The sequence below is a fragment of the Argopecten irradians genome, chromosome 6, assembly GCF_041381155.1.
Source record: "Argopecten irradians isolate NY chromosome 6, Ai_NY, whole genome shotgun sequence".
Classification (NCBI taxonomy): Eukaryota; Metazoa; Mollusca; class Bivalvia; order Pectinida; family Pectinidae; genus Argopecten; species Argopecten irradians.
In genome coordinates, this window is record NC_091139.1 from 14239229 (window position 1) to 14267074 (window position 27846).

The 27846-nt window shown below is 34.2% G+C and overlaps 2 protein-coding genes across 3 annotated transcripts; both read left to right on the forward strand.

Moving 5' to 3' along the window:
* The first annotated feature begins 3419 nt into the window (after positions 1–3419).
* On the forward strand, positions 3420–6443 carry LOC138325079 (uncharacterized). Of its 2 annotated transcripts, none has more exons than XM_069270462.1 (3): positions 3420–3721; positions 4771–4966; positions 6223–6443. In XM_069270462.1, the coding sequence occupies exons 2-3, from the start codon at positions 4785–4787 to the stop codon at positions 6416–6418; spliced, it is 378 nt and encodes a 125-aa protein (XP_069126563.1). In that variant the 5' UTR covers positions 3420–3721; positions 4771–4784; the 3' UTR covers positions 6419–6443. The 2 variants fall into 2 exon arrangements, with proteins under 2 accessions (XP_069126563.1, XP_069126564.1); XM_069270463.1 differs by lacking the exon at positions 3420–3721 and adding an exon at positions 4208–4497.
* Positions 6444–11097: 4654 nt separating this feature from the next.
* Positions 11098–13658, forward strand: LOC138325080 (uncharacterized). The gene is made up of 3 exons (XM_069270464.1): positions 11098–11305; positions 12340–12539; positions 12944–13658. The coding sequence occupies exons 2-3, from the start codon at positions 12361–12363 to the stop codon at positions 13140–13142; spliced, it is 378 nt and encodes a 125-aa protein (XP_069126565.1). The 5' UTR covers positions 11098–11305; positions 12340–12360; the 3' UTR covers positions 13143–13658.
* The last annotated feature ends 14188 nt before the right edge of the window (positions 13659–27846 follow it).

Here is a 27846-nt window from a genome sequence, read left to right on the forward strand (position 1 = left end):
ATGGAAAAAAAATCTCTCGTCAAAATCTGTCTGCATACGAAGAAATTAATGTAAAGTATGGGAATTCTAAAACGTCCTCCCGGCTCACTATGTTCGTGGTTACATTTCCACGCAGCCTCGCTTTCAATGCTTTCAACTTTTCTTTACTTTATGGTCAGAACTGGGAAACTAAGCAGAACTTCACCGTCGTATTAATATGTGGGAATTTTTGGAAGGCCAATGAACGCATTTAGACTGGTTTTCTTTGACCGACTATTCACTTTAAGCTTGAATCAAACAAATTATAAATTGGTTGTTATGGTTCATTGTTATTGTAAGCTTAGAATTAGAATCAATATAGATATATAATATATAACATAGACAGATAATGGCATATTATTGTATTAATATAAGTATTACTTTTTGAAGGATAAGAATGACTTTATGACACTCATGTCTCTTATACTACATTATAAGTGCTATTTTGACATTACTCTAGAAGAAACACTCACGACTGTGCGCTGTATTTCCCGGTGTATCAAACAAGTAAATAAGAATCACAACTTGGATAGTATCTTCCTTCAGTGCTGTATTCTAGTTATGAAATACGGACCAGTTTGTAGTAAAGACATTTATGATGTCAATGAACTTTCTCATTTCATTATGTCGTGCATTGTTGCATATTATTTGTTTTTCATTGATTTTGTAACATAACTATATTTATTATGAAAGTTTGAAACGTGGTAAATTATTTTCATGCACTGATCAAGTGTTTTTGCCTGATTTTGTTCACATTTTTAGTGTTTTAGTGTATAAACTGTTGGCTATGTAAACCCAATGTGTTTTCTGATAAACCGTGATCGTGACAAACGTACTTTATCAGCGGCCACTGTATCCTGGTAAGGTAGAGACATCTGATTGTATTATTAAACACTTTTACATACTTTTCTTTTCTGTCTTCATTTTAATGCAGAATTGACTTTCCAATTTCAGTTTGGAAGAGCTAGATTATTTTCCTTATTTATTCATCCTGCTATGTTCTAGAACCAGTTGAGGATTTGCCTTATAACTGTGGTGGAAGTGTTTAGCACTTTCAAGTTAATTTAATTATTTAACACATTAAGATTATCTTCTGCAAGTTTGTTATCTACATGGTTCGAACAGACCTTGAAAGTGCTTGAATTTCAAGCTAGGCTTTAATTGAATTTGCGAAAATGATAGTAAAGTGCTGAAAAAGGTCTTGTTTTTATGAGAGAAAAAATTGTTCTTATTGGAAATGCTTGAACTGTATCTGTATCGAACTTTACGAACATTTTGCAATTGATATGGGATTAAATATTCTACATGTATATTCATAAATGTATAAAACATAATTTACTGTAAATTATCGCCACAAAAGGAAACAAATTTCAATATAAGTACATCATTAACAAAATTTTGTTGATTAACTTGTATTTCGCATTTGGGATATTTGTTCTGGACAGGGACACGACACGTAGAAAGCATGTTTACTTACATTGCGCCATCACATAAGTTATCCTTTCCTTTAACTTGCTTTTCCGACCTCCTCTTGTGTCGGTAGTTGGTTTAAATGTAGAGTTTATTCTTACTTATTGAAATCCACCTGGTACTTCGTGAAGGAAGCAACACAGTCTTGATTGTGAGTAGGGGTCCTTATAGTAACACTATCATGTAAAACACTTCTGATAGACGATAGACCGTAACCTCGTTCAATGTTCCTTACCTACATCATGCTTGATTTTGATGTTTTAATTTTTTTTACCGTTAAAACTTTGTAAACCCTTAATTCCGTGTCTAGGTTTTTAGCGCATCGTCATGTAGTTCACCTGAAGATAAATCTTTGTCAAAGCATGATCTTATGGTTGAAACATAATACTACATACTGCGGTCATATACATGTATATATCATCTTTATTTTTTTACGGGAGAAGACGGATTATAAGTTTACAACTTGTGTAAAATCCCATTTGTATATAACGTGCAACTAAAATATGTTTAAATTAAACCTACTACTCGGCTGGAGGTTAATACTTACTGCACTCCTATTGGCGGTCGTCTACGTTGTACCTGGATTACTGATGCTGCATCTATAATGCTCATCAAGAAAACGTAGGTACCAGCGTTTCAACGTTAAAGTCCGAACATAACCAGTAGCACTCGTATTCAGGCGAAACATATCGGCCCGACTTCCACGGTCTTGCTTTCTTGCGCTGCATAGATGCAAAACACAACAATTTAAAATAAAGTGCAATAAACATGTAGGATTGAGTATTATTCAAGTCGGACTGTAGTTTAAAATATGTTCCATTGTTATGAATTCATCCCAGCTTTAAAAGCAAACAAGGACAAAACCTATCAATATAGTAAAACTAGCTGAAAGAAACACCAAAAACACTCGCCACTGAGGTCATCCTCCAGATTAGTTTTCTTATTCCTTCTTTTTGTTCCGGGAAATTTATATCTATTAGTATATGTTTTTGCTATTTCGGACCTATGGTGAAGATGTGCTTAAATACAAAATAGTGCCGATTTTGGTTATCTAAAGTGCATGTCAACGGTTCTGTTTAAATGTTCTAGTGCGATTTAAGATTTCTATTTATCGATTAAAGGGGGAAATTATTAACATAATATGGAAGAAAAGTGTTAAGCATTATATTAATTCTTAAAACTTTTCTTCCATGTGATGTTGATAATTTACCCTTTTAATAGTAAAACAATTTGCTTAATTAATATTAACAAATAGAGAAATCTGAAATAATTTTTTATCATTCTGCAATAAATAGAAGTTTTTTTGGCCATGCAAAAATGCAAGTTCTTTGGCTAAACAATATGTATTCAAGGAAATTTACATTATGAATGTCATTTTTCAAAATTGTAAATAATGATGTAAAATTTTGAAGTTCAACGGGAAGAATCCAAAAGCTTGATTCTAGCTTTCATGGTAACCAGACGCTACTTCACTATACTGCTGACAATGGTTTCTTAAACTTTAATTCGCGTTCCTTCACTATACGTTTGGCTAAAGGTTACCTGTTGAACTTGAGAATAATTATTTAAATCACGCTGTCGAATAGTTTGCCTACTAGTAAAGATTTCAACAAAGCATTTGTACGCGAGTTTTTTCAACAATACACCGATGAAGGCTAATAACTGGACTGGACTTTGGTTAGTCAAACATTGTGTAGGAAGTCATATTGATTCGTCCACAATGGTATAATCTACTCGAATAAACAATGGGTTCCTTATAACTATTATACAGAGGTACGAGGATGATAATCTACAGTATTCATAATTAAAGGTGTATTGTGAAATTAATTCCATTTCCCTCGAATCTGTACATTGTATCGGGGTGTAAGGTTACATTGTATAATTATTTAGTTATTGTGTGGGTGTTAAGATGTCTTTTTAAAATGTAGTGTCATCCTATCCACGACCCGTATCGAGTCATCTCCTCACAATTTATGACTGGGGTGTTTACTGTAAGGATTTAATATCGACCGTCACCTGGCCTCGTTAGCTCAATGATTTTTCTAACCGAGGCAATTTTACATTATTAATAGTTGAGCGTGCCTCGCCCTTCGGTACACCGCCCAGAGACGTGCTCCAACAGTGCCCTGATTGGCTGAGGAGGTCAGCTAGCTATCTGGTGCTCGTTTTCACGGCGTTAGGGTTTGTTGACAAACAAAGACCGAGACCTGAATTCAAACTACACACAACGAAGGTAAGTATTGCAAAGACAAATATCAATTTTGCTTATGTATGATTATACGCAATATATATGACATATCTTCATTTATTCTTGCTTTTTAGTTTTATCTCTTCTAACCATTCTATCATCACCAAATACTTGTGTGCGTACTTATCCCCACACACTGGCCGGAGGGGGATGATTGATCTAACTCGGTCGTAATGGACATTTCCCCAGTAGGTTAACAGCTATATGATATATAGGATAAGTTGTACTAGCCATGCCTGCCTTAATGTATAATGTTTTCGTGCTAAATAGCATATGTACCGAGAACGAAAAGCAATGCTTTGTAAAGCTATGCTTCCTTAATGTCGCTGCTAAAAAATCCATTCTTTAAACCATTCAACTGAAACTGTTTTCAACCAATTGCTGAGATGGGAAGTTGATAACAGAACACAGCAAAAACGCTAGTAGCTTATTATGATATAAGTTAAATATTTATTATATCATCATTACCGTTTGTAGAAACACACGTATGATGGTTAAATAGTACTAGTCAGCAATTGGGTGCGAACGCAGAGGAACAAAAGTTTATTGTATATAGGATAAAGAGGGTTCTGGTGTATTTATGTTAGCCAGTATTGATTTAAAGCGTCTTAAACAGAAGGGGGCAATCTGCCATATCTCATTACTAGTATGAATAGAAATATTTGTAAATGCTGCAAACTATAGAGTAAAGGAACACAGTATCTACGACAACGACATCGGACAGCGCTTGTGTACAGCGGGTTTGTTTTGCAATATACCAGGTATACTACTCATTGAATATATTTACAGCTTTTCCTAATTTACACAAGTAGCTTTGTATGTACATCAGAATTATTAGATCAACACATTAGTACAATTCGTACGCAGGTTCATATTATCTGTCAGCTCAATATAATAAGCAGCGTACTGATAATGTTTCAATAAGCCATGTCACTCGTCTCATTTGTAATGTTATTTATGTAACTTATAGACACATTATCATAAATGCTTGTATAAATGTTTATGTGGTTTATGTTTGCCCCTTCTCATTTTAGAGAACAGCTCAAAGATGGCGGAAGTGAGAGTAAAGTTTAACGTTGCTATGGTGATAGCGTTAGTGATCGCTGAGATTTTCAGTGTAATGTGGTATACTCATTACTCACCTTGGTTTCACCACATCGGACACAGATACCTCATCCCAGCCATCCTGTGTGACTGTATCGTAGTCTACGTCCTCAAATATATCAAGGAGTAAGTGGCTTTGTGTAGTCTGTACCCTCAAATACATAAAGGAATGATTTAGTGAAGTATATAATCTCAATAAAGGAGTGATTTGTTCCATCTTAACTTAGTGTAATCTGTGCCCTTAAATAAACTTGTGTAATCTGTACCCCTCAAATAAACTTAATGTAATATGTACCCTCATATAAACTTAGTTTAATAATATGTACTTATAATACTCATATAAACTTAGTTTAATAATATGTACCCTCAAATAAACTTAGTGTAATCTGTACCCTCAAATAAACTTAGTGTAATCTGTACCCTCAAATAAACTTAGTGTAATCTGTACCCTCAAATAAACTTAGTGTAATCTGTACCCTCAAATAAACTTAGTGTAATCTGTACCCTCAAATAAACTTAGTGTAATCTGTACGTAGTGTAATCTATACCTTCAAAAATAAAAATGAGTGATTTGTCCCATTTTATCTTAGTTTAGTCTGTACCTTAAAATATATCATGGAGTAAATTCAAGTGGTTTGTCCCATCTTAACTTAGTGTAGTCTGTACTCTCAAATATATAAAGCAATAATTGGTTCAAAATCATCAAACTTATACATAAAGTTGTTTTATACTTAAACAAAAGACTGAACTTATTGTACAAGTGACAATGATGCACGTCATCAATTGAATATGTGACATATGGCAGACATATAAACTTGTTGAAGTCTAACGTCTTAAGGTACATGTATATAAAACGTTGTAAATTCTAGTATGTTTGATAATATGAAACAATGGATTTATAACCTCCTATTAGGTGTCCTTGTGACCAACGTATGATCAATATATATAATCGCTAGTAATTTCTAAGTTAAGTGATCAAGTAGCAGAAGTTTATAATTCTTATTGATTAAGATAATTCTTATTAGTTCATATCTGAATTCCTCATTCTTTAAAACGTCACATGCGTTGCTTGCATTGAATCTGCACAGTTGAAAGATGAAACATTATTCTATACAGGACTTTATTTTCCAGTCAGACATGCAAGCTAGTTTACACAGTCAATTCAATTTAACCTTCCTTCTGTGTATCTTACGCTTCGTTGATTTTCAATGCACACTTCAAAATCAAATGACGGTGACGCCCTTTATACATACAATATCATATAATACGCTACAAGAAAGAGTACTGACTGAAAGTAGATCCCCGTGTTACTTTAAGTTTCTATATATACTATATGTAGTATGATTTATGAGTTCCTATATGTTCTCACTTTTCTTTCAAAGGGCCCATTGGACCTGTCGAGGCTGGGAAGATATGGCTGTACTGAGTTTGTGGGTGGCGCTGTTTTATGCTGGTCTCCAGGGTCCTCATTATGTCTACGACACCTACAGTGCCTCCTACTTCATGTACCATGTCGCTCATAAATTCGTGTTGTCCTTTATCATACTATTTGTACTTCATAGCTTTAAAAAGTACTGAATAATATGATGAAGTAATTGACATAGTTCTTCATAGCATAGATACCCATATCAAATGTACAACACAAACTATTTTCAATTTTATTGAATTGTGAACAAGTTTACCTTAGATGATATTAATAAATTGTTTTAGTCTATTGGAAGAGATTGGTTTGCTATCAATATATCTGTCATCGATTTCTAACGTCAATGTTGTCTTCATATTACCATGTGATCATGCCATCATATTTGATTGTCTTTGTCTCTGCGTTATGAAGTCGAACTTGGTCACTTCTTGTCTATAAGCCCGTTGCACCATTGTCCGTGTCGCATTGGATTACTATATATGGTTGTAATACAACATTAAATTTTGATGACAGGGTAAAACAGAATACATAGCTGTATGACGTGTAATGAAAAGCTAAATATATCACAGCATATATGCCATGTGGGGTAGTGTTTTATTATATTTCCATCCGAAAAGTTGATTGTTTTTTAACATAATAGGTAAAGATTTCCTCGAGAGCTGAAATACATGTCTCCTCTGTTCACGTGTCACTCAGTAATTCAATGAGTGACATAATCGCTACATACAGTTAAAATCACTGTGGAATTACGGTGTGTTATGTGTTACACAAATAATGTGTTGGCTCGCTGTAATCCAGGTGTCATTCTATCGTATTATAAGATACTTATGGATATAAAGGATGGGGATATTATACCAAAAGGTCACAAAATGTAGTAATACTATTCATACTCAAAAAGGCTTGTCGAGAGTTTAACATTTTGTAATCCCGCCAAAAGAATAGCCATACCTTCATATTCACATATGAAGCATATTTAATTGTCTTTCTCTATGTGTTTTGCAGTCACACGTGCTCACTACTTGTCTACTATACACTCATATATGATACTCTCCCACTCTCTCACGCCATTTTGAGAATTTCGATACAATGCATAGCTTTTCATATTACAAGTACAAATAAGAGTTGAAAATGATTTTTGACAGTACTGCAAAAATTATTTTGATTTTACCTTTAATGCAATGAAATGAGTACAAACGGCCAGACAGTGAAGCCAAGTCTATAATTTCATTTCACATTTTTACAGTGTTATCAGTAATCGTAAAGTGATTTATGCAGGTACGTCTCCATCTAATCATACATAAGAGATAAAAACAAGAATTTTACATTACAAAAATTCTGTGTTGCAATTGACGTTTATAAGGCATCATAAATGTTTCCACAGCTTATATCATCAAACAGATTGATTTTCAATTGATTACTGACGAAAACATATCATGTTGAAATTTTCGTCCAGTTACGACACATATGACTTTACACAAATTCCAATATCTGTGTCCTTTACAATAAAACTTACCTAGATTATGAAAATGCTTTCACGTGTATATCGATAAGTTAATCATATATCATTTATTAACGTTAACGTTGCTATAGCATTAACGCGAAAAAATAATACGTCATTTATATAAGATTCGATTGAACATCTCTCATACCAATGAAATACATTAACCATTGTTGCAATGCAATAACATTATCATTACAAGATATAACAGCATTACAAACATAACAAATTGATAACAATAATATGTTAATGCTTGACTACATTTCTAACGTAACGATTCTATATCAATAATAATATGATAATATTATAACTACAATGCTAGATCATGTATAATAATGCTATAACAGTAATATGATAATGTTATAACTACAATGCCAGCATAACAATGATATAACAATTACAAAAGATAATGTTATAACTACATTACCAGCGTTGCAATGTAATAATAATACTAATATGATAATTTTATAACTTCAATGCCAGCATAACAATGTTATTACAATAATGATATGATGATGTCATAACTGCATGCCGACAATTCATAAAAATGTTTAAAATAATATCATTCAAACATACTATACGAGAACGTATTATGACATCATCAACATAGGTCACAACATTACCATTATAACAATGTTATAACCTATCAGTCTACAATTACAATAAGTAGTGTACATGTAAACATGACAACGTGTAGTGCTAATTGGTGGTGGAACTCCGATCGTTCAGTACTTTATATTTGTACAAGTTATTAGTAAAATATTCATACCGATATTGGATACGTGTTGTTCGAGGGTAAGGATCGAGCCATGTCAGCTATTTAAAATAATTCATCAGCTGGTGGAAAGTAGAAACATTATATTTGATATTGTACATACAATGTATCATCTGCATCATCAATAATATCATTATACCTACAGAAGAAAAAACATTTACATCTATCATCTAAGATCATACGGAAATTTGTCCATGTATAATTATACAGACATATCCACATGTGAAAGTTTGATTTAAAGGGGAGGGGAGAGATGATGAATATAATCTAAATTAAATTTTGTGTGATTATCACTTAATGCAATTACACATCCAGAATGGACGCATACATCACCTCATTTGTATACATACAATGTATTACAAATATAATTTACTGTATGAGTGGGTGTAGCTGAGATAATTTCTATATACTTATTACTTATGTAATTATCTTCAGTGAATGTATGAATATTGATGATTACAACCTTATATCGATCAATATCAGGCAAATTATCCATCGACAACATCGTACAGAACAAAGACGTTTATCAATGTACAGAATGCGGGGGTATCGACATGCAATTAGGCGTTATCATCAGCATGCCTAAAAATGAACCATTCAATGTATACCAATGTAATAATTTAAAGCTGTAAACATTTCCATGAAATTAATAAATTAAAAGTTGTTTTTGAGTATGTTACATTCGAACTTGACATACAAAGTTTGAATAAAAAGTCTCTAGTTTTTTGGGTGTTTACATTTTTTTCAATTATTTTTGCAAGCCAGTGCGTGTAAAAGATACTTTTTTAGCACTTATCTATCATAAATGTGAGTTCAATAGTTATTTCGTTTGAACGCAATAATTATTTCGTTCGCACGCAATAATTATTTCGTGCGCACGCAATAACTATTTCGTTCGAACGCAATAATATTTCGTTCGAACGCAACAATATTTCGTTCGCACGCAATAGTATTTCGTTCCCACGCAATAATATTTCGTTCGAACGCAATAGTATTTCGTTCCCACGCAATAATATTTCGTTCGCACGCAATAATATTTCGTACGAACGCAATAGTATTTCGTTCCCACGCAATAGTATTTCGTTCCCACGCAATAATATTTCGTTCCCACGCAATAATATTTCGTACGAACGCAATAGTATTTCGTTCCCACGCAATAGTATTTCGTTCGAACGCAATAATATTTCGTTCGAACGCAATAGTATTTCGTTCCCACGCAATAATATTTCGTTCGAACGCAATAATTTTATTTATTTCATGTCCGCTCCCAGCCACCGTATAAATGAATGCCTTCGTGTTTTAAGGGAATCTAGGAGCTGTTGTTCCAATCTTTTGACTCATTATCTAAAATGTTGAGTTATCATCAAATGGTACTACGAACTCCTTATGTTAAGAATTTTACATTTTAGTAAACTTAGCATCAAGGACAGAATTCACTAGGCACATATTTTATACCCGAAACGTCATGTTATCTATACAATAGAACAGGATAGAAATCGAACACATACATTGTGTCATATTTTTCACTTCATATGCAACGTTTTTCTTTGTAAACAGTTTTGGAAGAATAAGATACAAATCAAGGTTGCTGAACACACACAATCGATATGTTTCCTAAATAACAGTATTTTTTTATATTGAAATGCTTGTATTTATTAGATTCTATGAAAGTGTGCATAACAAATATGACAACTTTGTTAAATTCGATTCTTTATTTGGTTTTTATTTACAGGTTCGTTTACATGTCGAGCTAATATGTTTGGGTGTAAAGTGAAAATACATATCGGAGTTATATTGACACTTTGTCCCTGGTATATATTGATATGGGTTGGAGATTATAAATAAGACTACTATATGATCAAAGGTCACCAGACAGACTGATAATTTGAGGTCACAGGCGTTTGATACATTTTAAAAGACTTAATCATCCATACATGGTGCTTTGTTTATCTATAAAAATGTAGCATTTACGTGTAGTAATCCCTGTCAATATAGTTTACTTCGTGGTTCAGAGTGGTCGTCTTTTATAAATGGACTTAAATTTTTATCCAAAATGTAAATATATTCAATGTTAAATTCCATTTTGACGCGCATCTTACCTGTATCCAAAAGTATGGTACGTGGGTGTATGTGCACTGGATCTTATTAATATTCACGTGTTATGAATTTGTCAGACAGACTTCATGATATAGAGGAAATAAAAAGAAAAGATATCTGTACAACATAAAACGCAAAACAAAATGTGATATGCACTTTTTTCCTGAAACATACTCTTTTTCGTATATTTTGCAAAATTGTCTTAGTAGCTCAATAAATTACATGAGGTCATTAAGAAACATAATCAGTTATAATACATACTAACAAGGATTTATAAGTGAGATAAGCGATGCGAACAAGATCAAGTTAAGTAGATATCTAGCATGTTAAATGCACATCAACTTTCAAGTATTTCCTGTTCTCGTTCACATTTTGTTAAACTTAAATAGTGTACTATCTAAATGTCTCTACATACACTATATGTTGGTGATTTATCATGTCCTGACATACTAATGTACCACGCTCGGTTTTCTCTTCTACACACATGACACACGGTCTCAATGTACCGTGGTGTGTACTGTGAATACTTTCGCCATTGTTTACAAACCACAACTAGACGGATTCTGATTGGTTAACACTTATTGGCGGGACGCTCGTGACCTAGTTCACAAGAAATTAAAGCTAGCTCGACAAGCAGAATCTTAATACACATTTTCTTCTCACGGGTCAAAGGTAAGCTTGTTTTATATAAAATTTACTACCTTTGTTTTACAACACATTTAACTTTTATAATTATTTGAAGTCGATACCACAGCCACTGTTTGGTCAGATCAGATGCATGGCTGTGCCAGGCATGACTGACCACCAAGTTTGTTCATCGTTTACATGGACTTCGATTTAAAATTCGCCAAGCTCACCGAGAAGTGAACACTTTAAAATCATCATTTTATACTATATGATTTGCAAATTTAGATTTCTCAAAACATGTTTTCTTTCGAAGCCGAATTAGCTACCCATTTCTACATGTGTACATAGGTATGTCATTTCCTGCATTATCTCATTGCATTATGTACATCATATGCATTATCAGATGTTTCTAATATTTAGTACCATTCTGATCTAGCGACTTACAAGTGTGATATTTACGTTGTTAGCTTTAGATATGATTACACACGTACATTATATTGATTACTTTTTAGCTAAATCAATTTTAGTTAGTGTTGATGTTATGTTACTATTTATAGTATGACCTCGCAATCGTGAACCGGGCCTTTAACCTTTGTTGGGTTTTTAAGCAAACCCGAGTTGTTCCCCTTAGATCGATGCTGCTCATTTCTTGGTTATATTCAAGAATACTTATTTAATTTTTGTGGGGGAAACAAACATATTTTCGAAGTTTGCACGTATTCATTGGGCGGCTTTAAAGACATTTTCCTTATAAAACGTTAAAATTGTCATAATATTTAATTTGTGAACCGTTTACAATTTCCGTATTTTCATGTTGAAGTAAATTAAACTACATTTTGTATGTGAATTAAAATCCAGACATCATTATCGCTTTATATCTTATATATATATATGTGTGTGTTGGATTTTTTTTTAGTTTTTTGGGGTTTTTTTTTCAATATAAACAAAATTATTTTTCAAAACCCAAATGAATTCATGTTTCCGCCATGGCTAACACAGTTATTTAGTTATACACTGTCTGTAATCACGTTAATGTAGCTATCATTTTAAAGAGTTCTTTCATTTATTATTTTATTCAGAACAACAAGAACGTATTCAACATGGATCTGCACATCCAGTTTAGCGTTGCTATGGTGATAGCGGGGATACTGGCGGAAGTTGTGAGCATACTTTGGTACAACAACCATTCGCCATGGGGACACCGAACTGGGGAGAGATACCTACTCACCGCTCTCGTCTGTGACGCACTTTTAGTCGTCCTCTTAAAATTCGTCACCGAGTAAGTCATTCTGAAAATAAGGGAAAATGATTAATTTTCCGAAAGTAAATTATGTGAAAGATCAAGAGGAAGGCTTGGTGCAAGTGAAAGTTCTTTTAATTTGAAGGATATAAACATTCCATGATTGATTAATTTAAAATTGCGATTAAGGATGAGCAAACCTATTTAAAACATATGCGAATTGGCACTTATCAAACGTACCAATTACCCATTTACACTACATTTTTATGCGACATTTTGTTTTCTTTGTTGTTATCACCTTAAAATATGACGTAAGTGTGGTTTGCAAGCCTTTGTGTAGTTTGCTGCAGGCTAGTTAAACTCCATATTAATGGTTTCGAAGTTTGCTGTAGTTTACGGGTTGATTTCTGTAGAATATCTGATGTATACTTATATCTTTACAGTCAATATTTCCCTATCGGACGCTGGGAGGATGCGGTTGTGCTCAGTCTTTTCTTCGCCCTGATGTACGCTGCCTTAGAAGCCCCACACTGTGTCCACAACCATCGCAGTTTCTCCTGGTTTTTCTTCCACACCATCCATAAATTCCTCGTCTGCTTTGTCGTAGTATTCGCGCTATTCTACTTTCGTTATCTGGGCTAAAAATAGACAATAATGTTATATAACGTCTGCTAAATTGACTGTTAGAATTACATATCACTCGAACTGATAAGTTACTCGTTAATTTTGCATGATGTGTATTGTACCGTTGTTGTAGCCTCTGTTATGATATTAAACCTTTACGTTTCTTGTGCCATTATGAAATCCATATACGCACGTATTTGAACTTGTTGTAAATGGCGTACACCATGATCTCTTGTAAGCTTGAACTTTACGAATTTTTAATTGACGCAATGATGAACAAATTAGTACTTTTCCCCTGAATTTCTTTGATTCAATTCTAATTTTTTTTTCATTATTAAAGATGTTTTTTTTATCGTAATAAAACAAGAGCTAGTTGTTCAGTAACGTAATGTGATTGTTCTTCTGACGGAGATTATATATTCTTCTACTTATTATTATACATTGTACCGTGTATTCTTGATGTATTTAACCTTTAACTATATTAATCGTTATTGATTTTTAGGAGTCTTATTTTGTAATCTTTATTCTTTGAAAATAAATAAATAAAAAAAAAGATTAACAAATAGTGTTATTTGTTTGTTAAGATTGTAAGATATATACAGTGTTGAAATTCAGTGATTTCCCATCCGCGATATCGGAGAGGATACTATCGCAGTCGTAATATATAGATAGCGATGGTGAATCGAGCATGGGGATTTCTGAGAATGTCAATATGAATAATACAAAAGTTTTTCCATGGGCGCATTATAAATCGTAGTCACCCGGTATGGCTGTGTCCTCTTGCGTTTGGATGCTTAATCATTCAAAAGGCCACAGATAAGTTTGACTTAAAAGGTCCCGGAATAATCCATACCTTTTTGCGTTCTTGTTGAATATATATGTGTATTATTAATTACCGTAAGAGTTACTTCCCTTTTAACAGTTGTCTTTGAACAAAATCAGTTTGACGTCGAACCCGACTGTCGCAAAGCATTGGTGAGGTGGCTGAGTCTTCGCTCTAAAGAATGATTAATTACAATGTATTATGAAATGGTATATAAAATCGCCTTAGCGCGTCGGGGATAAAGGATCGTTATGAAATGGTTCGCCAAAAGGAAAACTAATTTTTACAGTGCGCGGATTATTTACGATTCTATCTTGTACCTGATGGGGTAGAGCTTTAGCAAATATATCATTACATGGATGTTTGCTACCTTTAAGATGGTAAAGCCACACAGCTTAAATTGATATTAAATGCAATAAATGCATGGCAGACCTATCCACGTCAATGTGTAAAAACTTTTCTTTGAATTGTTTAAAAACATTTTAGAATAAGTGTCTTATGTTACATGCTACAAGGTGACAGGAAAAAATGCAGGTAAAAGCTGGCGGCCAAAAGTGTAGCGTTCTTTGATGACTAGGGATGTCAACTTCTCATGTCAAACGTCGTGTTTTAAAGGTCAAACTTTAATTTAACATGCACGACCCGTATTTCATCTGAAAGAAATAGCTAAGACGTGACGTAAAATGCTGAAGTAATTAGGGTTTTCTTGTTTCCAGAGTTTATTACGTGACGAAAATGTCACGTGACTCTGCCCAGGGGTTCAAAATGTCGGCTCCTTCACAACGGGTTCAGTATTATTGATTGTAATGAGGCCTACAATTGTGTTTACAGTTTGCTAATTAATAAATAAATGAGTTTATAATCAATTTATGTGTGTGCTGTCGAATATTTAAGATCTAACTCCTCTATGCTAATGCGGGTATTTCATTTTTAACACAACATTAAAATGTAAGAAAGTTATTTCCCTTAGATCAGATCTCGTAGGTCTTTTCACGTAAACTGGAAATGATGGTGAAGCGGAGAGTTAAAACGGAAGTTTCCTTTAATATTAGTATTGATCGTTTTATTCTTAGAAAGACGAGCGTCTGTTAATTGAAGATATCTCATGTCATTTCTTTTGTCTAAAATTTTTAATTGAAAAGAAATATTTTCTATAAATTGGCATTATGACACCCATGAAAAACAAAAAAAAATATAAAATAGTTAATATATATATACACATATATCTTATTTTAGCAAAGTTCAATTCAATTTCAAATGACTCTCTGAAGTCTGTACGGATGCTGGTTTGGAGATTCTTTGATTGTCTAAAATGCCCCTAAAATCAAATAACAGTTCATTACGAGAAACTTGACCGAGCAAGGCATATCATTTGCACCTTTGTTGTAATATGTTGAAAACAACCCTTATTGTGTCGGCTTTGGTTTTAGCTTAGTTCAGTCTGTCTTTAATTCCCTTCAATTTGCCGGCCATTTCCGGGTAGTGCGTCCATGAGTATCAAGTCCAAATACATTCCTGAAATGCCGCCACTTGACGCTGGGATCGTATACATCAGGGACTACAATGTCTGGGTATATCGTTATTGGATAATCGAGAGCAATTCGTGTCGTTTATGCTTTCTATTTAAACTAAATACAAGTAGAAATGTCATTATTAAAGAAACACTGTCCACGATGTGGCGATCTTCAATCAGGGGATTGAGACTGGACAAAGATCGGAGACCATTTCAATCATGAGGTATACATAGGCAAACAATGGTTTTCCGGTCACGGCAAAGACCAGAAAATTGAAATGTGAAGGCCTGAGTGAGTTCATTAGCACCAGAATCTACAGTAGCGGGTTTAGTTTATAAACCATTACGATATTTTAGTCCCCTTTGTCCGAAGTGTTTATGTGAGCGTGTTCGGGTGGAAGATTGGATTAAGCAGGGCCGAAATTTGCCCGCGGTACCTGCCCGAGCCAACCCCTGCTATTATAAGGGATATCGTTGTTTCGACATATAAAACCACCTCTGCTGTTTGGGTTTTGTGGAGATGTCACATTCTCTTGTGACACTGGTGTAAACTATATATAAATATAGATAGGTAGATTATCTATCATGATTGGATTAGATAATTCATTTCCTTATGTAAATATTATTATTCTCTGATTATTCTTAAGCTGTTTATTATCTGTCTTCTGTTTTTGTCGGTAAACAAATCTATGATCATTTTTCTCCGAAACTCCCTTTTCTATGTTGCTTACGAGTCTGGTCAGTAGGGACACCCCGCCGAACTGACCACCCAGCCCACGTGCTGCTATATATAGCTGGTGTCATATTTATTTACGGGACTGTTTCTCCGACTGTTTTGGCCCATGGAGTCCAGTTTTAGTAAACAGATAGTAGTGTCATTCTGTAACACAAACTGACCTGGCACGTGATAGTATTCCTGTCTTCGCCATGAACAGCAAGGTGTCTGTAGACATGAGGAGAAATGAGCTTCCCCTTGGAGGAAACTCGCAAGTTCAAAAATACTTCTCAACAAGAGAGGTGTATCATTGACATCATTTCATGATTTAAATTGATTAACCACTACGACTACAAAATGGGAAATTTATAAGAACAAAAAAAAAAAAAAAATAAATAAAAAAAAATAAACAAACAAAAATTGAAACTTCGGAAATCTCACACCCAGTGACCATTACGGAAACATAACATGGGGACATGTGTACATATCATTGTCTATATTCTGAAAGCATTCCCAACGGTGTAATGTTTCAAGTTTCGCTTATTCAATACATAAAGCCAATTTAAAAATAAAAAAAAATGCTTATATAAAATGTTTCGCTTAATATATAAAAATATCTAATGAAACCTTCACGATGTTTTCTTATTTTGATGAGTCATTATAGTTTTCAAGGTTTTGCTAATCATCTCATGCTGTATCTGGTAAAGACTCGCTAACATAACGTCCCACGTTCGCCTTTATAACATCTTGTAAGGTTATTATGATGCAAAAGGTTTCGCTTATATAACATCTTGTAAAGTCATCATGATGTTCAAAGTTTCACTTTTTATACATGTAACATCTTGTAAAGTCATCATGATGTTCGAGATTTCGCTTATTATAACATCTTGTAAGGTCTTTACGATGTTCAAGGTTTCGCTTATTATAACATCTTGTAAAGTCATCATGATGTTCAAAATTTCGCTTATTATAACATCTTGTAAAGTCATCATGATGTTCAAAATTTCGCTTATTGTAATAAATTGTAAAGTCATCATGATAATCAAGATTTCGCTTATTATAACATCTTGTAAAGTCATCATGATGTTCGAGATTTCGCTTATTATAACATCTTGTACGATGTTCACGGTATCGCTTATTATAACATCTTGTAAAGTCATCACGATGTTCAAAATTTCGCTTAATGTAATATCTTGTAAAGTCATCATGATAATCAAGATTTCGCTTATTATAACATCTTGCAAAGTCATCATGATGTTCAATATTTCGCTTATTATAAAATCTTGTAAAGTCATCATGATGTTCAAAATTTCGCTTATTATAAAATCTTGTAAAGTCGTCATGATAATCAAGATTTCGCTTATTATACCATCTTGTAAAGTCGTCATGATGTTCAAGGTTTCGTCATCTTGTAACACCACTATGATAAACACTGGTTTTCCTGAACATGGACTTTTCAGAAATTATTACATCGTTTTATCAGCTAATCCTCAGCGATGTTACAAACATCAACTTCATTTCAAACGTTATGATATGATAACATATTTTTTTTAATTCATTGGAAATAAACATTACAAGCATAATTTATTATTAATAAATGAACTATACGTTACACAGAAACTGATATATATTTAATAAATATATTTTGATAAATTGTATTTATAATTTCCAGTTCATGAACTATAAATCTCATGGGTGTTTACCATTGTGTAATTTAGTGTATGTGGCAGCTGTAGTGTACGTCAGTAGGCTGTGATATACTCGGACATTAACAGTGAAGTCCTGGTCGGTCTATAACCTCATCTATATATATATATATATACAGTCATTGTTTCATTAACGATAGATGATGATTATCATTAATATCAGGAAACCGACATATAGACAAGCCATCTTTATTTTATGGTAGTAAATTATTTCAATTATGTCTGATTGAAATGACCTGCGGCCTGTTGCAATAGCCATTAGTTTAGTGGCGAACTGTTTATTTTATCTACAATGTATATACACGTACGACTGCGGTCGTGAAACACTCGCACGTAGCTCTAAACACTGTGATACACCTACATATACCAATATAGCACATTCTACTGCACTGGCTCTAATAGATAAATTAATTTGTTTAAAGTAGTTCTAGATATACATGTTCGAGCATGCGTTTGTATATCGAGTTCAGAAACATTTCTACAATATATATTGGTTACACGGATTCACAAGGAGAGCGCATTTCAACAGTTTCAGTAAAATTAAACATATTTATACAATATTTGTAAACTGATATAGGAACCTGCTTAGGCGAGTCTTTTTGTTTCTTTATTTAGATATAGCCCGTGTTTTTTCCAGCTAATTCACACGTTTATCCTTTACAAATGCCAAACGATTAGCGATTAAAAGAGTCCCTATAGTGAGCCCCACATGTATATTTTGACAATAATTAATTTCGTTCCGTATTGAATCAACAAATTTGTAATATTTATAAACTAAGCTATCTGTTTCCGCTAACCTGTCATTGGATATATCTGCACTTGAGTTTGCGCGTTTGATGTTTTTGTCTGCACGTGCCGTTTACATTGAGAAGTCGCCGCCTTAAATAAAGTCACAAGTATATACACTACATATTAAGGGCTGGGTTATTTACCGTTCTTTTAGCACCACTGGATGCTTGGGGAAGCAGTAGGCCTTGTTCCGAAAACGGTGAAATTGAGCACGGTTTCGGAAGTTTATACAAATGAGCAGCAATGTGAACCGGAAATGCTATCCTAAACTTTGGAGTGTTCGTGTATACAACGGTGAGACAGATTATCTTTTATTGGATTTCGTTAATCCGAAGACAAAACAATTGTGTTTTAGTAATTGAAACCAGATGCAGTGATGGCTATAACTCCTGTCTGGCCACATTTAATCAACTTCCGGTCCCACTTGGTGGCGTTTCCGTCATCCTCCGCTATTCTGCGATACCATATAACATACATACAAGCAATATATGGTGCAAACGAGTGGGAGTTGATGTGATCGAATTCCACCTAATTTAACTCACAATTTTAAGTTTGTGAAGTAAGTTATAATGATTGTAGATTTTATTTGAATACTATTTCTTTTATTTTGAGTACGTTACAATATTACTTAGACTCTTAATTCTAATAATGTCAAAACCGTTTTGGCAAAAAAAAATAAAAAATAAAAAATAAAAAAAAATAAAAGTAAGTCAAAAAATCCTTCAAGTAAGTGAAACAGAGTGGCAATGGCAAATAAATGGGTGAAAGTATATTTTATTATAGATATATTTTCATTCCACATTACATTAAAGTGAATAGTCGGGCAAAGAAAACCAGTCTAAATGCGTTCATTGGCCTTCCAAAAGTTCTCACATATTAATAGGACGGTCAAGTTCTGCTTAGTTTCGCAGTTCTGACCATTAAAGTAAAGAAAAGTTGAAAGCATTGAAATCGAGGCTGCGTGGAAATGTAACCACAGACGTTAGTGAGCCGGGAGGACGTTTTAGAATTCCCATACTTTAAATTAATTTTTTCGTACGCAGACAGATTTTGACGAGAGATTTTATTTTTCTATTTCATAAGAAATTATACTGGATACATTCACACCATTTCACCAACTTTAGCCATCCTTGCCCGACTGTTCACTTTAAACTATTTTTTTAGTTGATGTGTTCAAAAATGCATAATTTAATATGAATTTAAGGCAAAGCCTCAGAAGAGCGCAGCTACATGTAAAAAATTATTTATGGATTAACTTGAATAGATTTTTTATGTTATGGAGATATAACACAAAAATCTGAGTGTACTCTCATAATAAACCGCTTTGGTTTATTATGAGAGTACACTCAGATTTTTTGTGTTATATCTCCATAACATAAAAAATCTATTCAAATTAATCCTTATAATTCAATATACAAAAGATAATCTCTTCAATACTCAAAATTCATTTTGGGACTCTTTTGTCTATGAAATCATTACGCCGTCATCTCAGTCAATCAGAAGCAACGTCACAAACGGCGACGAATTATTTTCCTTTTTGGGGTTATAAAGTAAATTTTTAAGCCAATGAAAATGCTCGTAACAAGCAAAATTGAATTATAACATCATAACTTTATATTGTCTATATTTTTCTACGAGATTAACAATAAAATATTTCACTGACACGCACATACTAACCACAGTTAGAAAGAATTCAAAATGTTCCAAATATAATAGTAGAATAAACTTCAATATTGTTTTAATCAGATGCAGAGAAAACTTGGCAACATGCGCCCATGCTTTCAAAAATACGCGCGACTATCTGTGCCGTCCTCTTTGGCGTCAGGTTTTGTGACGTCACTGCCGACGGGACCGTGCGCTTGAGAACATACACAGTATATATTGGACCAGTACATTTATTGCGTTGTTCTTGCAGATGTGTAAATTAAAACTACTTACAGTACTTTTACATGGAGGCGCGAGACTTTTGCCGCGGGACACAATTTCAAAGTCCAAGGGGTACTGGAATGTATTGGAATATATATGCTCACACACGTGTTATGGTTAGTAGAGCTTCGCTCTACGCGGCCTTAGACAATTTTCTTGGACAACCAACTCCTATCACGGTTTAAAATGAGTGGGCCAAAAATGTCACCTTGTTACCATCAAATTTTTTAAAACGATAAATACATCACTATGCTTTTTATGGTTAATTGCCCGAACAAGAATGATTAAAGACCATACTTGTTTAATGGATTAATGAGAAAATGACCTAAAACGCAGTGAATGGACTTTTAGAAGATTAGAGTAAATTGCATGTTTCGTCAATATTTCGTCACCAGGCGAAGGTTCTATATGAAATATCGACAAAACAGAACAACCAGAGTCATCGTTTGGACCAGAAAACCAGAATTAATGTAACACGTCTTGGTTTATTTGAAAGGAATACGCTAGCTTGAGTTTGACTCAATGTTGAACTCTCCATTGACGAATATACTATGGCTATCACAATCAACAAATCCATCGTCATTTGGATACTACCATTCACCAGAGAAGAAGCCATATATATCAAGAACAATATCAACCTGTGATGAAAGAACATTTCCAACAACTTAACTTGGGAAATATGTTTTCCACCCCTGATGTATCCTACACATCGCATCTGTCTTCGTAGTCAAACTCCTGCGAAGAAAATAAAAGTTAAAGTTAAAAATTCGTTAATCGCCAGTGTGGGATGTTCGGTTAGTCTCGTCGACGCTTCAGTGAGATAGCACTGTAATGATATTTTATATAGGGATTGGATTCCGTTTTTATGTTAACCATGCTTGTATGGAGCAATTCCTCTAAGAATGTATTCTATGGGGCGCGTTTGCGCCCCATATTGAATATATTCTTAGAGGAATTGCTCCATACAAGCATGGTTAACATAAAAACGAAATCCAATCCCTATATTTACACTCACACGATATTTTAGTTATATTTTATGCAATAAAATCGTCATTTTAAAGTGACGTAATTATTCAATAAAAGTCGGTCAAAAGTGGGAGGAGCTTACTCAATTGAACAGCGAATGATGGAGCTTAACGTTAGGTAGAATTATTCATCCGCGACGACAAAAAAGTTCAATATTTTAGTGTAAAATAAACATGACAAACAAAGTAAATTTCAGAGATAATTTTATTTAATCAGATCAGAACTTTAAATATATATTCAATTTTGCTAAAAGTTAATATATAGCGTAATAACATAAAGAATTTGTACATGGCCACATGTGTGAACTCGGTGACCGTTAGCCTATATTGTGCAGCGAGGCGAAGCTGACGCACGCTTACACACTGGAGTTTGCCGAAGTTGTCAAAACACCGATTTTCAATAGCAAGTACAATGCTCAATGTGTTAGAGATGTCGTCTGACTTGACGATATTACATCCTTGGGAGCCATGTGATTATATAATCTACGCTTAGATCTATATCGCCATCGATAGATGAACCAAATTCACTTGTGTTCGATGGATACAATGTATTTGTGGTGATGCGTAATTGTCAACACGTGGATTATTAGCGGTGCATGTAATACACATGATTAAATTCTCAAAGAACAAAGACAAGAGGATATGTTTATAACTGACCTCTATCAGAGGGTCTCACGCTCGTCCACCCCAAAGGCTCGATCGTAGGACGAACATAGCGGTAATGTTTACATTTGACACCCATCATTTTTAATAAAAATGAAAGCACGTCGCCCCGGTCGGGATATTTTCCCGTTTCTTTATACAATTGTTAATTTAAAAATTGTTTGAATCATACATAAATATAAAACATGTATATATTGTTTACATTTTTCCAAAATTATATGAAAAACAACAATATACACGTAATGTTGCGTCAAAATGTAAACAAAGCCATGTGTTTCTTTTAAAAAAAGTAGTCCTTTTACGTTGCACAGAACATTTTCATACGCAAGTTCAAAGTTCAATGTTACCATGCAGTTATGGTAAACAAAATCGGCTAGTATTAGCGTATTGTGACCAAGCATAGCAAGTGTAAATATATTGTTATATTGTTGTAGTGTTTCGTCTTAATTAGAGGAAATTCAAAGTTTATAGGACGCTTGGAAAATCGAAATTAAAAATAATGTCACTAAACTAAATGCGTGGAAGAAAGCTCGGCGTACTCTATAGCAATTATAAAAAGTCTACAGAGCCAGCAATGCCCCACTAATGTCGCCATGTAACTACGTGTCTCTGTAGGCGTTCTGGTTAAGATTTTAATGTCTCCAGTCTACAGACGGTGGGCCTCTATCTCTCACTAGGTAAAACGAAAACTTCTAATATCGGTAAATGTTTCAAAATAAGCCATATAGCTGGAGGGAGGCATTTTAATTTAGAATGATGTTTTTGTGCATTTCATCCAAAAGAGGTCGCCTAGAAATAGATCGAGGAAAGCACGAATGATATCACACCATTCCGATGTTACTTATTTTCGGTATACGCTGCACTGATTTTAAAAAACCATAAAATAATGTTGTTCTCCAAAGTAATTATACAATCATGCCATATTCTACCGTTATATATATACATTACAATACCTCTGTAACAGTAGCTCTACCATTCCACCATTGTTCCACGCTATATTCTCTATTTCTATTCGATATGTCAGTGCTCACGAGGTGTATTAAAGTGGAAATTAGCATTCACACCGAACATGGCTTATCTGTGAAATATATTGGCAACGAAAATTCAATTCCACCTTTATTGCATAGACAAAAAGAATTTAACGTATATCGTTATATTCTAACAAGTTTTAAGTTTATTGTATTAATTTTCAATATATTTGCCCGTCAGACCGAGTGTTTCATAGACATTTCTCAAACCTTCGCCTCAAGCACTTGCTCTACTTTGTAACGAGAACTGTCCTCGAGTTGAAATTCAATTATTTCGAAAAAAGATGGCCTGATATTAATATTGTGATGATCTAGTCGCAGTCTGCGCGGCAGCGTAGCATACTGTGAAATCGGATCGCGGCGCGTGCGTGTGATAAAAACTTCTGTCCAAGGGTCGACTTCACAGACTAGACTATCATATGCCATTACAATATTAAGGATAGCATGGACGAAGTTCATTGTCTCGTAAGAGGTGTACACCGTACATAATTGTACAACTGTAATCTGCCGCTCAAAGCATCAACGTGCGGTTAGAAATTTATTCCATTTACAGGCGCTGTTATTTAAAAGAAATACAGCTGATAATTTTTTAGTTAGGAACGTTACGTCATATGAACCAAATAGCAACAATAAGGAAAATAAAATCGTAAAATTGTTTTTTAAGCGTCTAATACTGACATGGTGAGCTAAGAAAGAATTAGCTAGCGGCTAATTTTAAAGAAATATCCAAAGTGACTATACCAGATATTTAATAATAGATTTCGACCGTAATTGGGACATTTCATTAAAAAAAAAAGATTCTTGATCTTCAAAGCATTTTTGGACGCCTCTTTCCAGTGTATCGTATGTCTAGCTTGGATATAGGTAATAAATCAAGGTCGGTCACAAATCTAAGAGGAAATGGTGGCATTAAAAATTGCCCACTTTATACCATAAAGTATTTAAATTTGAAAACATTCTTACTCCGGTCAATAAGATAATAGATAGATGTCCGAATATCACAGTCGACAACACGAGTGACATTAGATACATACGTCCGGTTTACACACATATATAAGGGCGTCATTATTTTCGATGGCGTTTGTTGTGTCGGATCTGTCCCGTTCTGTACAAGTGACGGTGAATGAGCAGCGATTTCACGCACATTTGACGTATTGTCTTATAAGTGGCGAACTGACGCCTCCCCAGACATGATATCGCGGCCAATGACTGCTCCCTTCCACATGTTCCGAACTGCTGTAACCGCATGACACGCCGAGATACCACTTCACCGCTACTTCAAGCGTCGACATCCGCCGATGACGCCAGAGGGCGCTTTTAACAAAACGTCCAATTTTCTGCCTTTGCAAAACACTTTATAGCAACTTTTAATTCCTTTTAGTATTCCTTTTTCATAAGCCATCAATTTCTTTCTGTGAACGATATGGTTATTGGGTTATCGGAGACACAAATTGTCACCGCCTTTACCGGCCAAAAATTCATATCCGCTGCTGGTCTTTCCGACCGTTCGCGGAGAGGTTTTCAAACAATAATCTAGAGCTTTTGAAGCAATCAGAAGTCGTTAAGCATGTGTTTTTTTCCTGTGTTGAACCACGTTATTTTTCTGATTTATACAATTCTAAATGATTCATGCCCAGGCAATTCGGACCGTCAGCACACTTTGAAGTATGTATGTTTACAGCCATCGACGCCCGCTGGCATGATTGCGAACGACGTCAAACACGGTCACGCGCGCGATTTTACATAGCGCCCCCTAGAGGCAAGCGCTAAAATAACGATAAATCTGAACGATTGCTGACGAGAAACTTTGATCCAAAACTCATCTGAAACATTTGGGAATTATTAGAAATTATACATTGATTCTTATGCGCAAACAGTATGTTAAATATCTCATTAGAAAAAAAGCAGCGATCGTCACTTATAGTCCTACACAATCCTAGTCATTAAGGGGCTGTTTTAATGAATTTGTACGTGGTCATTACTGGGTTCATCCCCATTCACCGGGTATACTATAACTGCAGGGTAGGCCTAATTTACATGCACGTGATACTCCCACATTGGGGTTCCTACGCAGTAAAATTAACCTTAAGCGATTTGATTAATTTCCCATGCGCACATAAAATATATCATAAATAAGTATTCAAAACTTTAATGCAATCAGCAGATGATCATTTCTTTCTTTCATCATGACTGGTAAGATCTACTCGCCATGTTGATATCAAATTTTGTTTGTACACAATGTATATACTATTTAAATACTGTTATTAAGTCTTAAGTGACTTATCTGATTCAGCAACAATATGTTAAATATGATTAGTTTAATTAAAGAGATCTCTTTATTTAGTCTTAACAATGAACGTAGTAAATGTTGTTTTGAAGGTAGCGCAAATGAAGCGATATACGATATACTAACATTTGCGCATTTGGGAATAAAGACGTATTAAAACTAACAAAATAAAAAGAGTTTCCAAGAAATGATGGCAGACAATGAATACTTCAAATAAATAGAGGATATTCCTTGGTTTTTGATGAGTAGCACTTATATTTCATTGAGTCAGGTGGAGACTTTCATATTTTTCACGAGTGCGAAACACGATTGGAAAATGTCAAAGTTTCCACCTCACGTGTTGAAATTAAAGAAAAGGGTAATATTCTATTTATTACATTTTGATTTCGCTTTCATTAAAAAAGACAATTATTAGTTCCATTCAAGGTTATTGCTCCTTTTTATTTTGTTTTTGTTTTTTGCCCTTGCAATTATTACGTCGTATTTTTGTGAGCATAACGTCATTTTCTACACAAACTATGACGTTATTTTTGTGCTAAAACTAATGATGTAAAAATCAAAATAATATAATATCTCCACTGTCAATGCTGCTTTCCGAGTAGTCAAATTCGATGATGATTGATTGATTAATTAACGTCCTATTGACAGCTATGGTCATGTAAGGACGGACTCCCATGTATGCTGTGTTTTACATGTATGTTGTGCGAGGTGTTAGTTTTTGGGAGACTGTGGTGTATTCGTGTAGTGCCTTCTTGTATAGTGGAACTTTGCCCTTTTTATAGTGCTATATCACTGAAGCATGCCGCCGAAGACACCAAGCAATACACCCCACCCGGTCACATTATACTGACAACGGGCGAACCAGTCGTCCCATTCCCTGTATGCTGAGCGCTTAGCAGGAGCAGAAACTACCACTTTTATAGACTTTGGTGTGTCTCGGCTAGGGGACAGAACCCAGAGCCTTCCTCACAGGGGCAAACGCTCAACTGAAGGCCAAAAGTGAGGCGGTGCCAAGGGAGGCGTTAGGAAAGATAAAGTCTGTTAGGAAGACAAGAAAAGATAAGATCCTAAATTTAGTCGCCTTTAACGATCATGCAGTAGGGGCAGCAGGTACAATTCTAACGCCCTATCTGCAGGAAAAGATTGGTAAAAAGCGAGTGAAAATAACAAAATTGATATTTTCACTGGATTAAGTTATATCGCTTTAACGTTCACCGTAAAACCTTTCACTTGGAAAAATGTAATAAAGCTACATATGTAAATACTGTTCATCGTGATGAAGTTGACAAGTCTATACTTACTAGAGGACTGATTCAAGCATGCTAAAATGAGAAAATCATTACAAGTCTGAATCACAGAACATATGCTGTTTTTCTAAGTCGATGTAATGAACGTGGTGGAAAATTGTATCCTTCTTAATTAGAATGATAAGACCTTAAAGCTTTCATGAATTTAGACTGTATCGAAAACATATCGAACAATGAAAAGTAAACAACCAATGTAAAATATTTGAACATGAAGAAGCAGAGACGGTGACTTGAAGAGCAAACTGCCGAAATTTTGGAAGAAGAGAAATTTGCGCATTTTTGGCAAGTTATAAATATTAATTTCCTTGTTTAAACCATTCTGGTACACAAATTTGAAGCTTTGCATGGATTGGCATGTCAAGAACATCAATGCTAATACCTGTTCATAGATTAATGAATAAGATTTGATGTATACAATGTATCTCCATTGTAAACCGAAATTACCATTTTAGTAGTGTAGCTAATACTGACAAGAAATATCCAATGACTGAAAGACAACTATGAAAAAGGCAGCAGCAAATGATGCTCTTTCTATGTGCAAAATATTTATGTGAGGCAACGATCTTCAGAAATTCTGTATAAAATAATAATAGAACACCTTTATGTTAATAAATGGATTAAATTTCTAGTAAACACAACCATAGTCAATAAAAACCTAAACAGAATCAGAGTTAAAATATTGACATTGATTATTTCAAATGAAAACAAAAATAATAAAACCCAAACGTTACTTTCAATAATAGAATATCTTTTTTTCCGCTGCTTTTGCAAATATAAAATTGCAAAATATATTAAAACATAAAAACAATCTGAATAAGTAGGATGCACAACGCTTACACGGTTCATCATTACAAATATACTGGAGGATGAGCCGCGTACTTCACATTCCCTTGTCAAAATATCTGTCTTTAAGTAAGTTTCTGAAACAGGAAGGATATTG

Bases quoted from the DNA above. Each gene is read 5' to 3' on its own strand.
- LOC138325080 (XM_069270464.1), top strand. From the start codon at position 12,361: ATGGATCTGCACATCCAGTTTAGCGTTGCTATGGTGATAGCGGGGATA. The intron at 12,540-12,943 runs GTAAGTCATTCT...ATATCTTTACAG, and splicing joins CTCTTAAAATTCGTCACCGA to TCAATATTTCCCTATCGGAC.
- LOC138325079 (XM_069270462.1), top strand. From the start codon at position 4,785: ATGGCGGAAGTGAGAGTAAAGTTTAACGTTGCTATGGTGATAGCGTTA. The intron at 4,967-6,222 runs GTAAGTGGCTTT...TTTCTTTCAAAG, and splicing joins GTCCTCAAATATATCAAGGA to GGCCCATTGGACCTGTCGAG.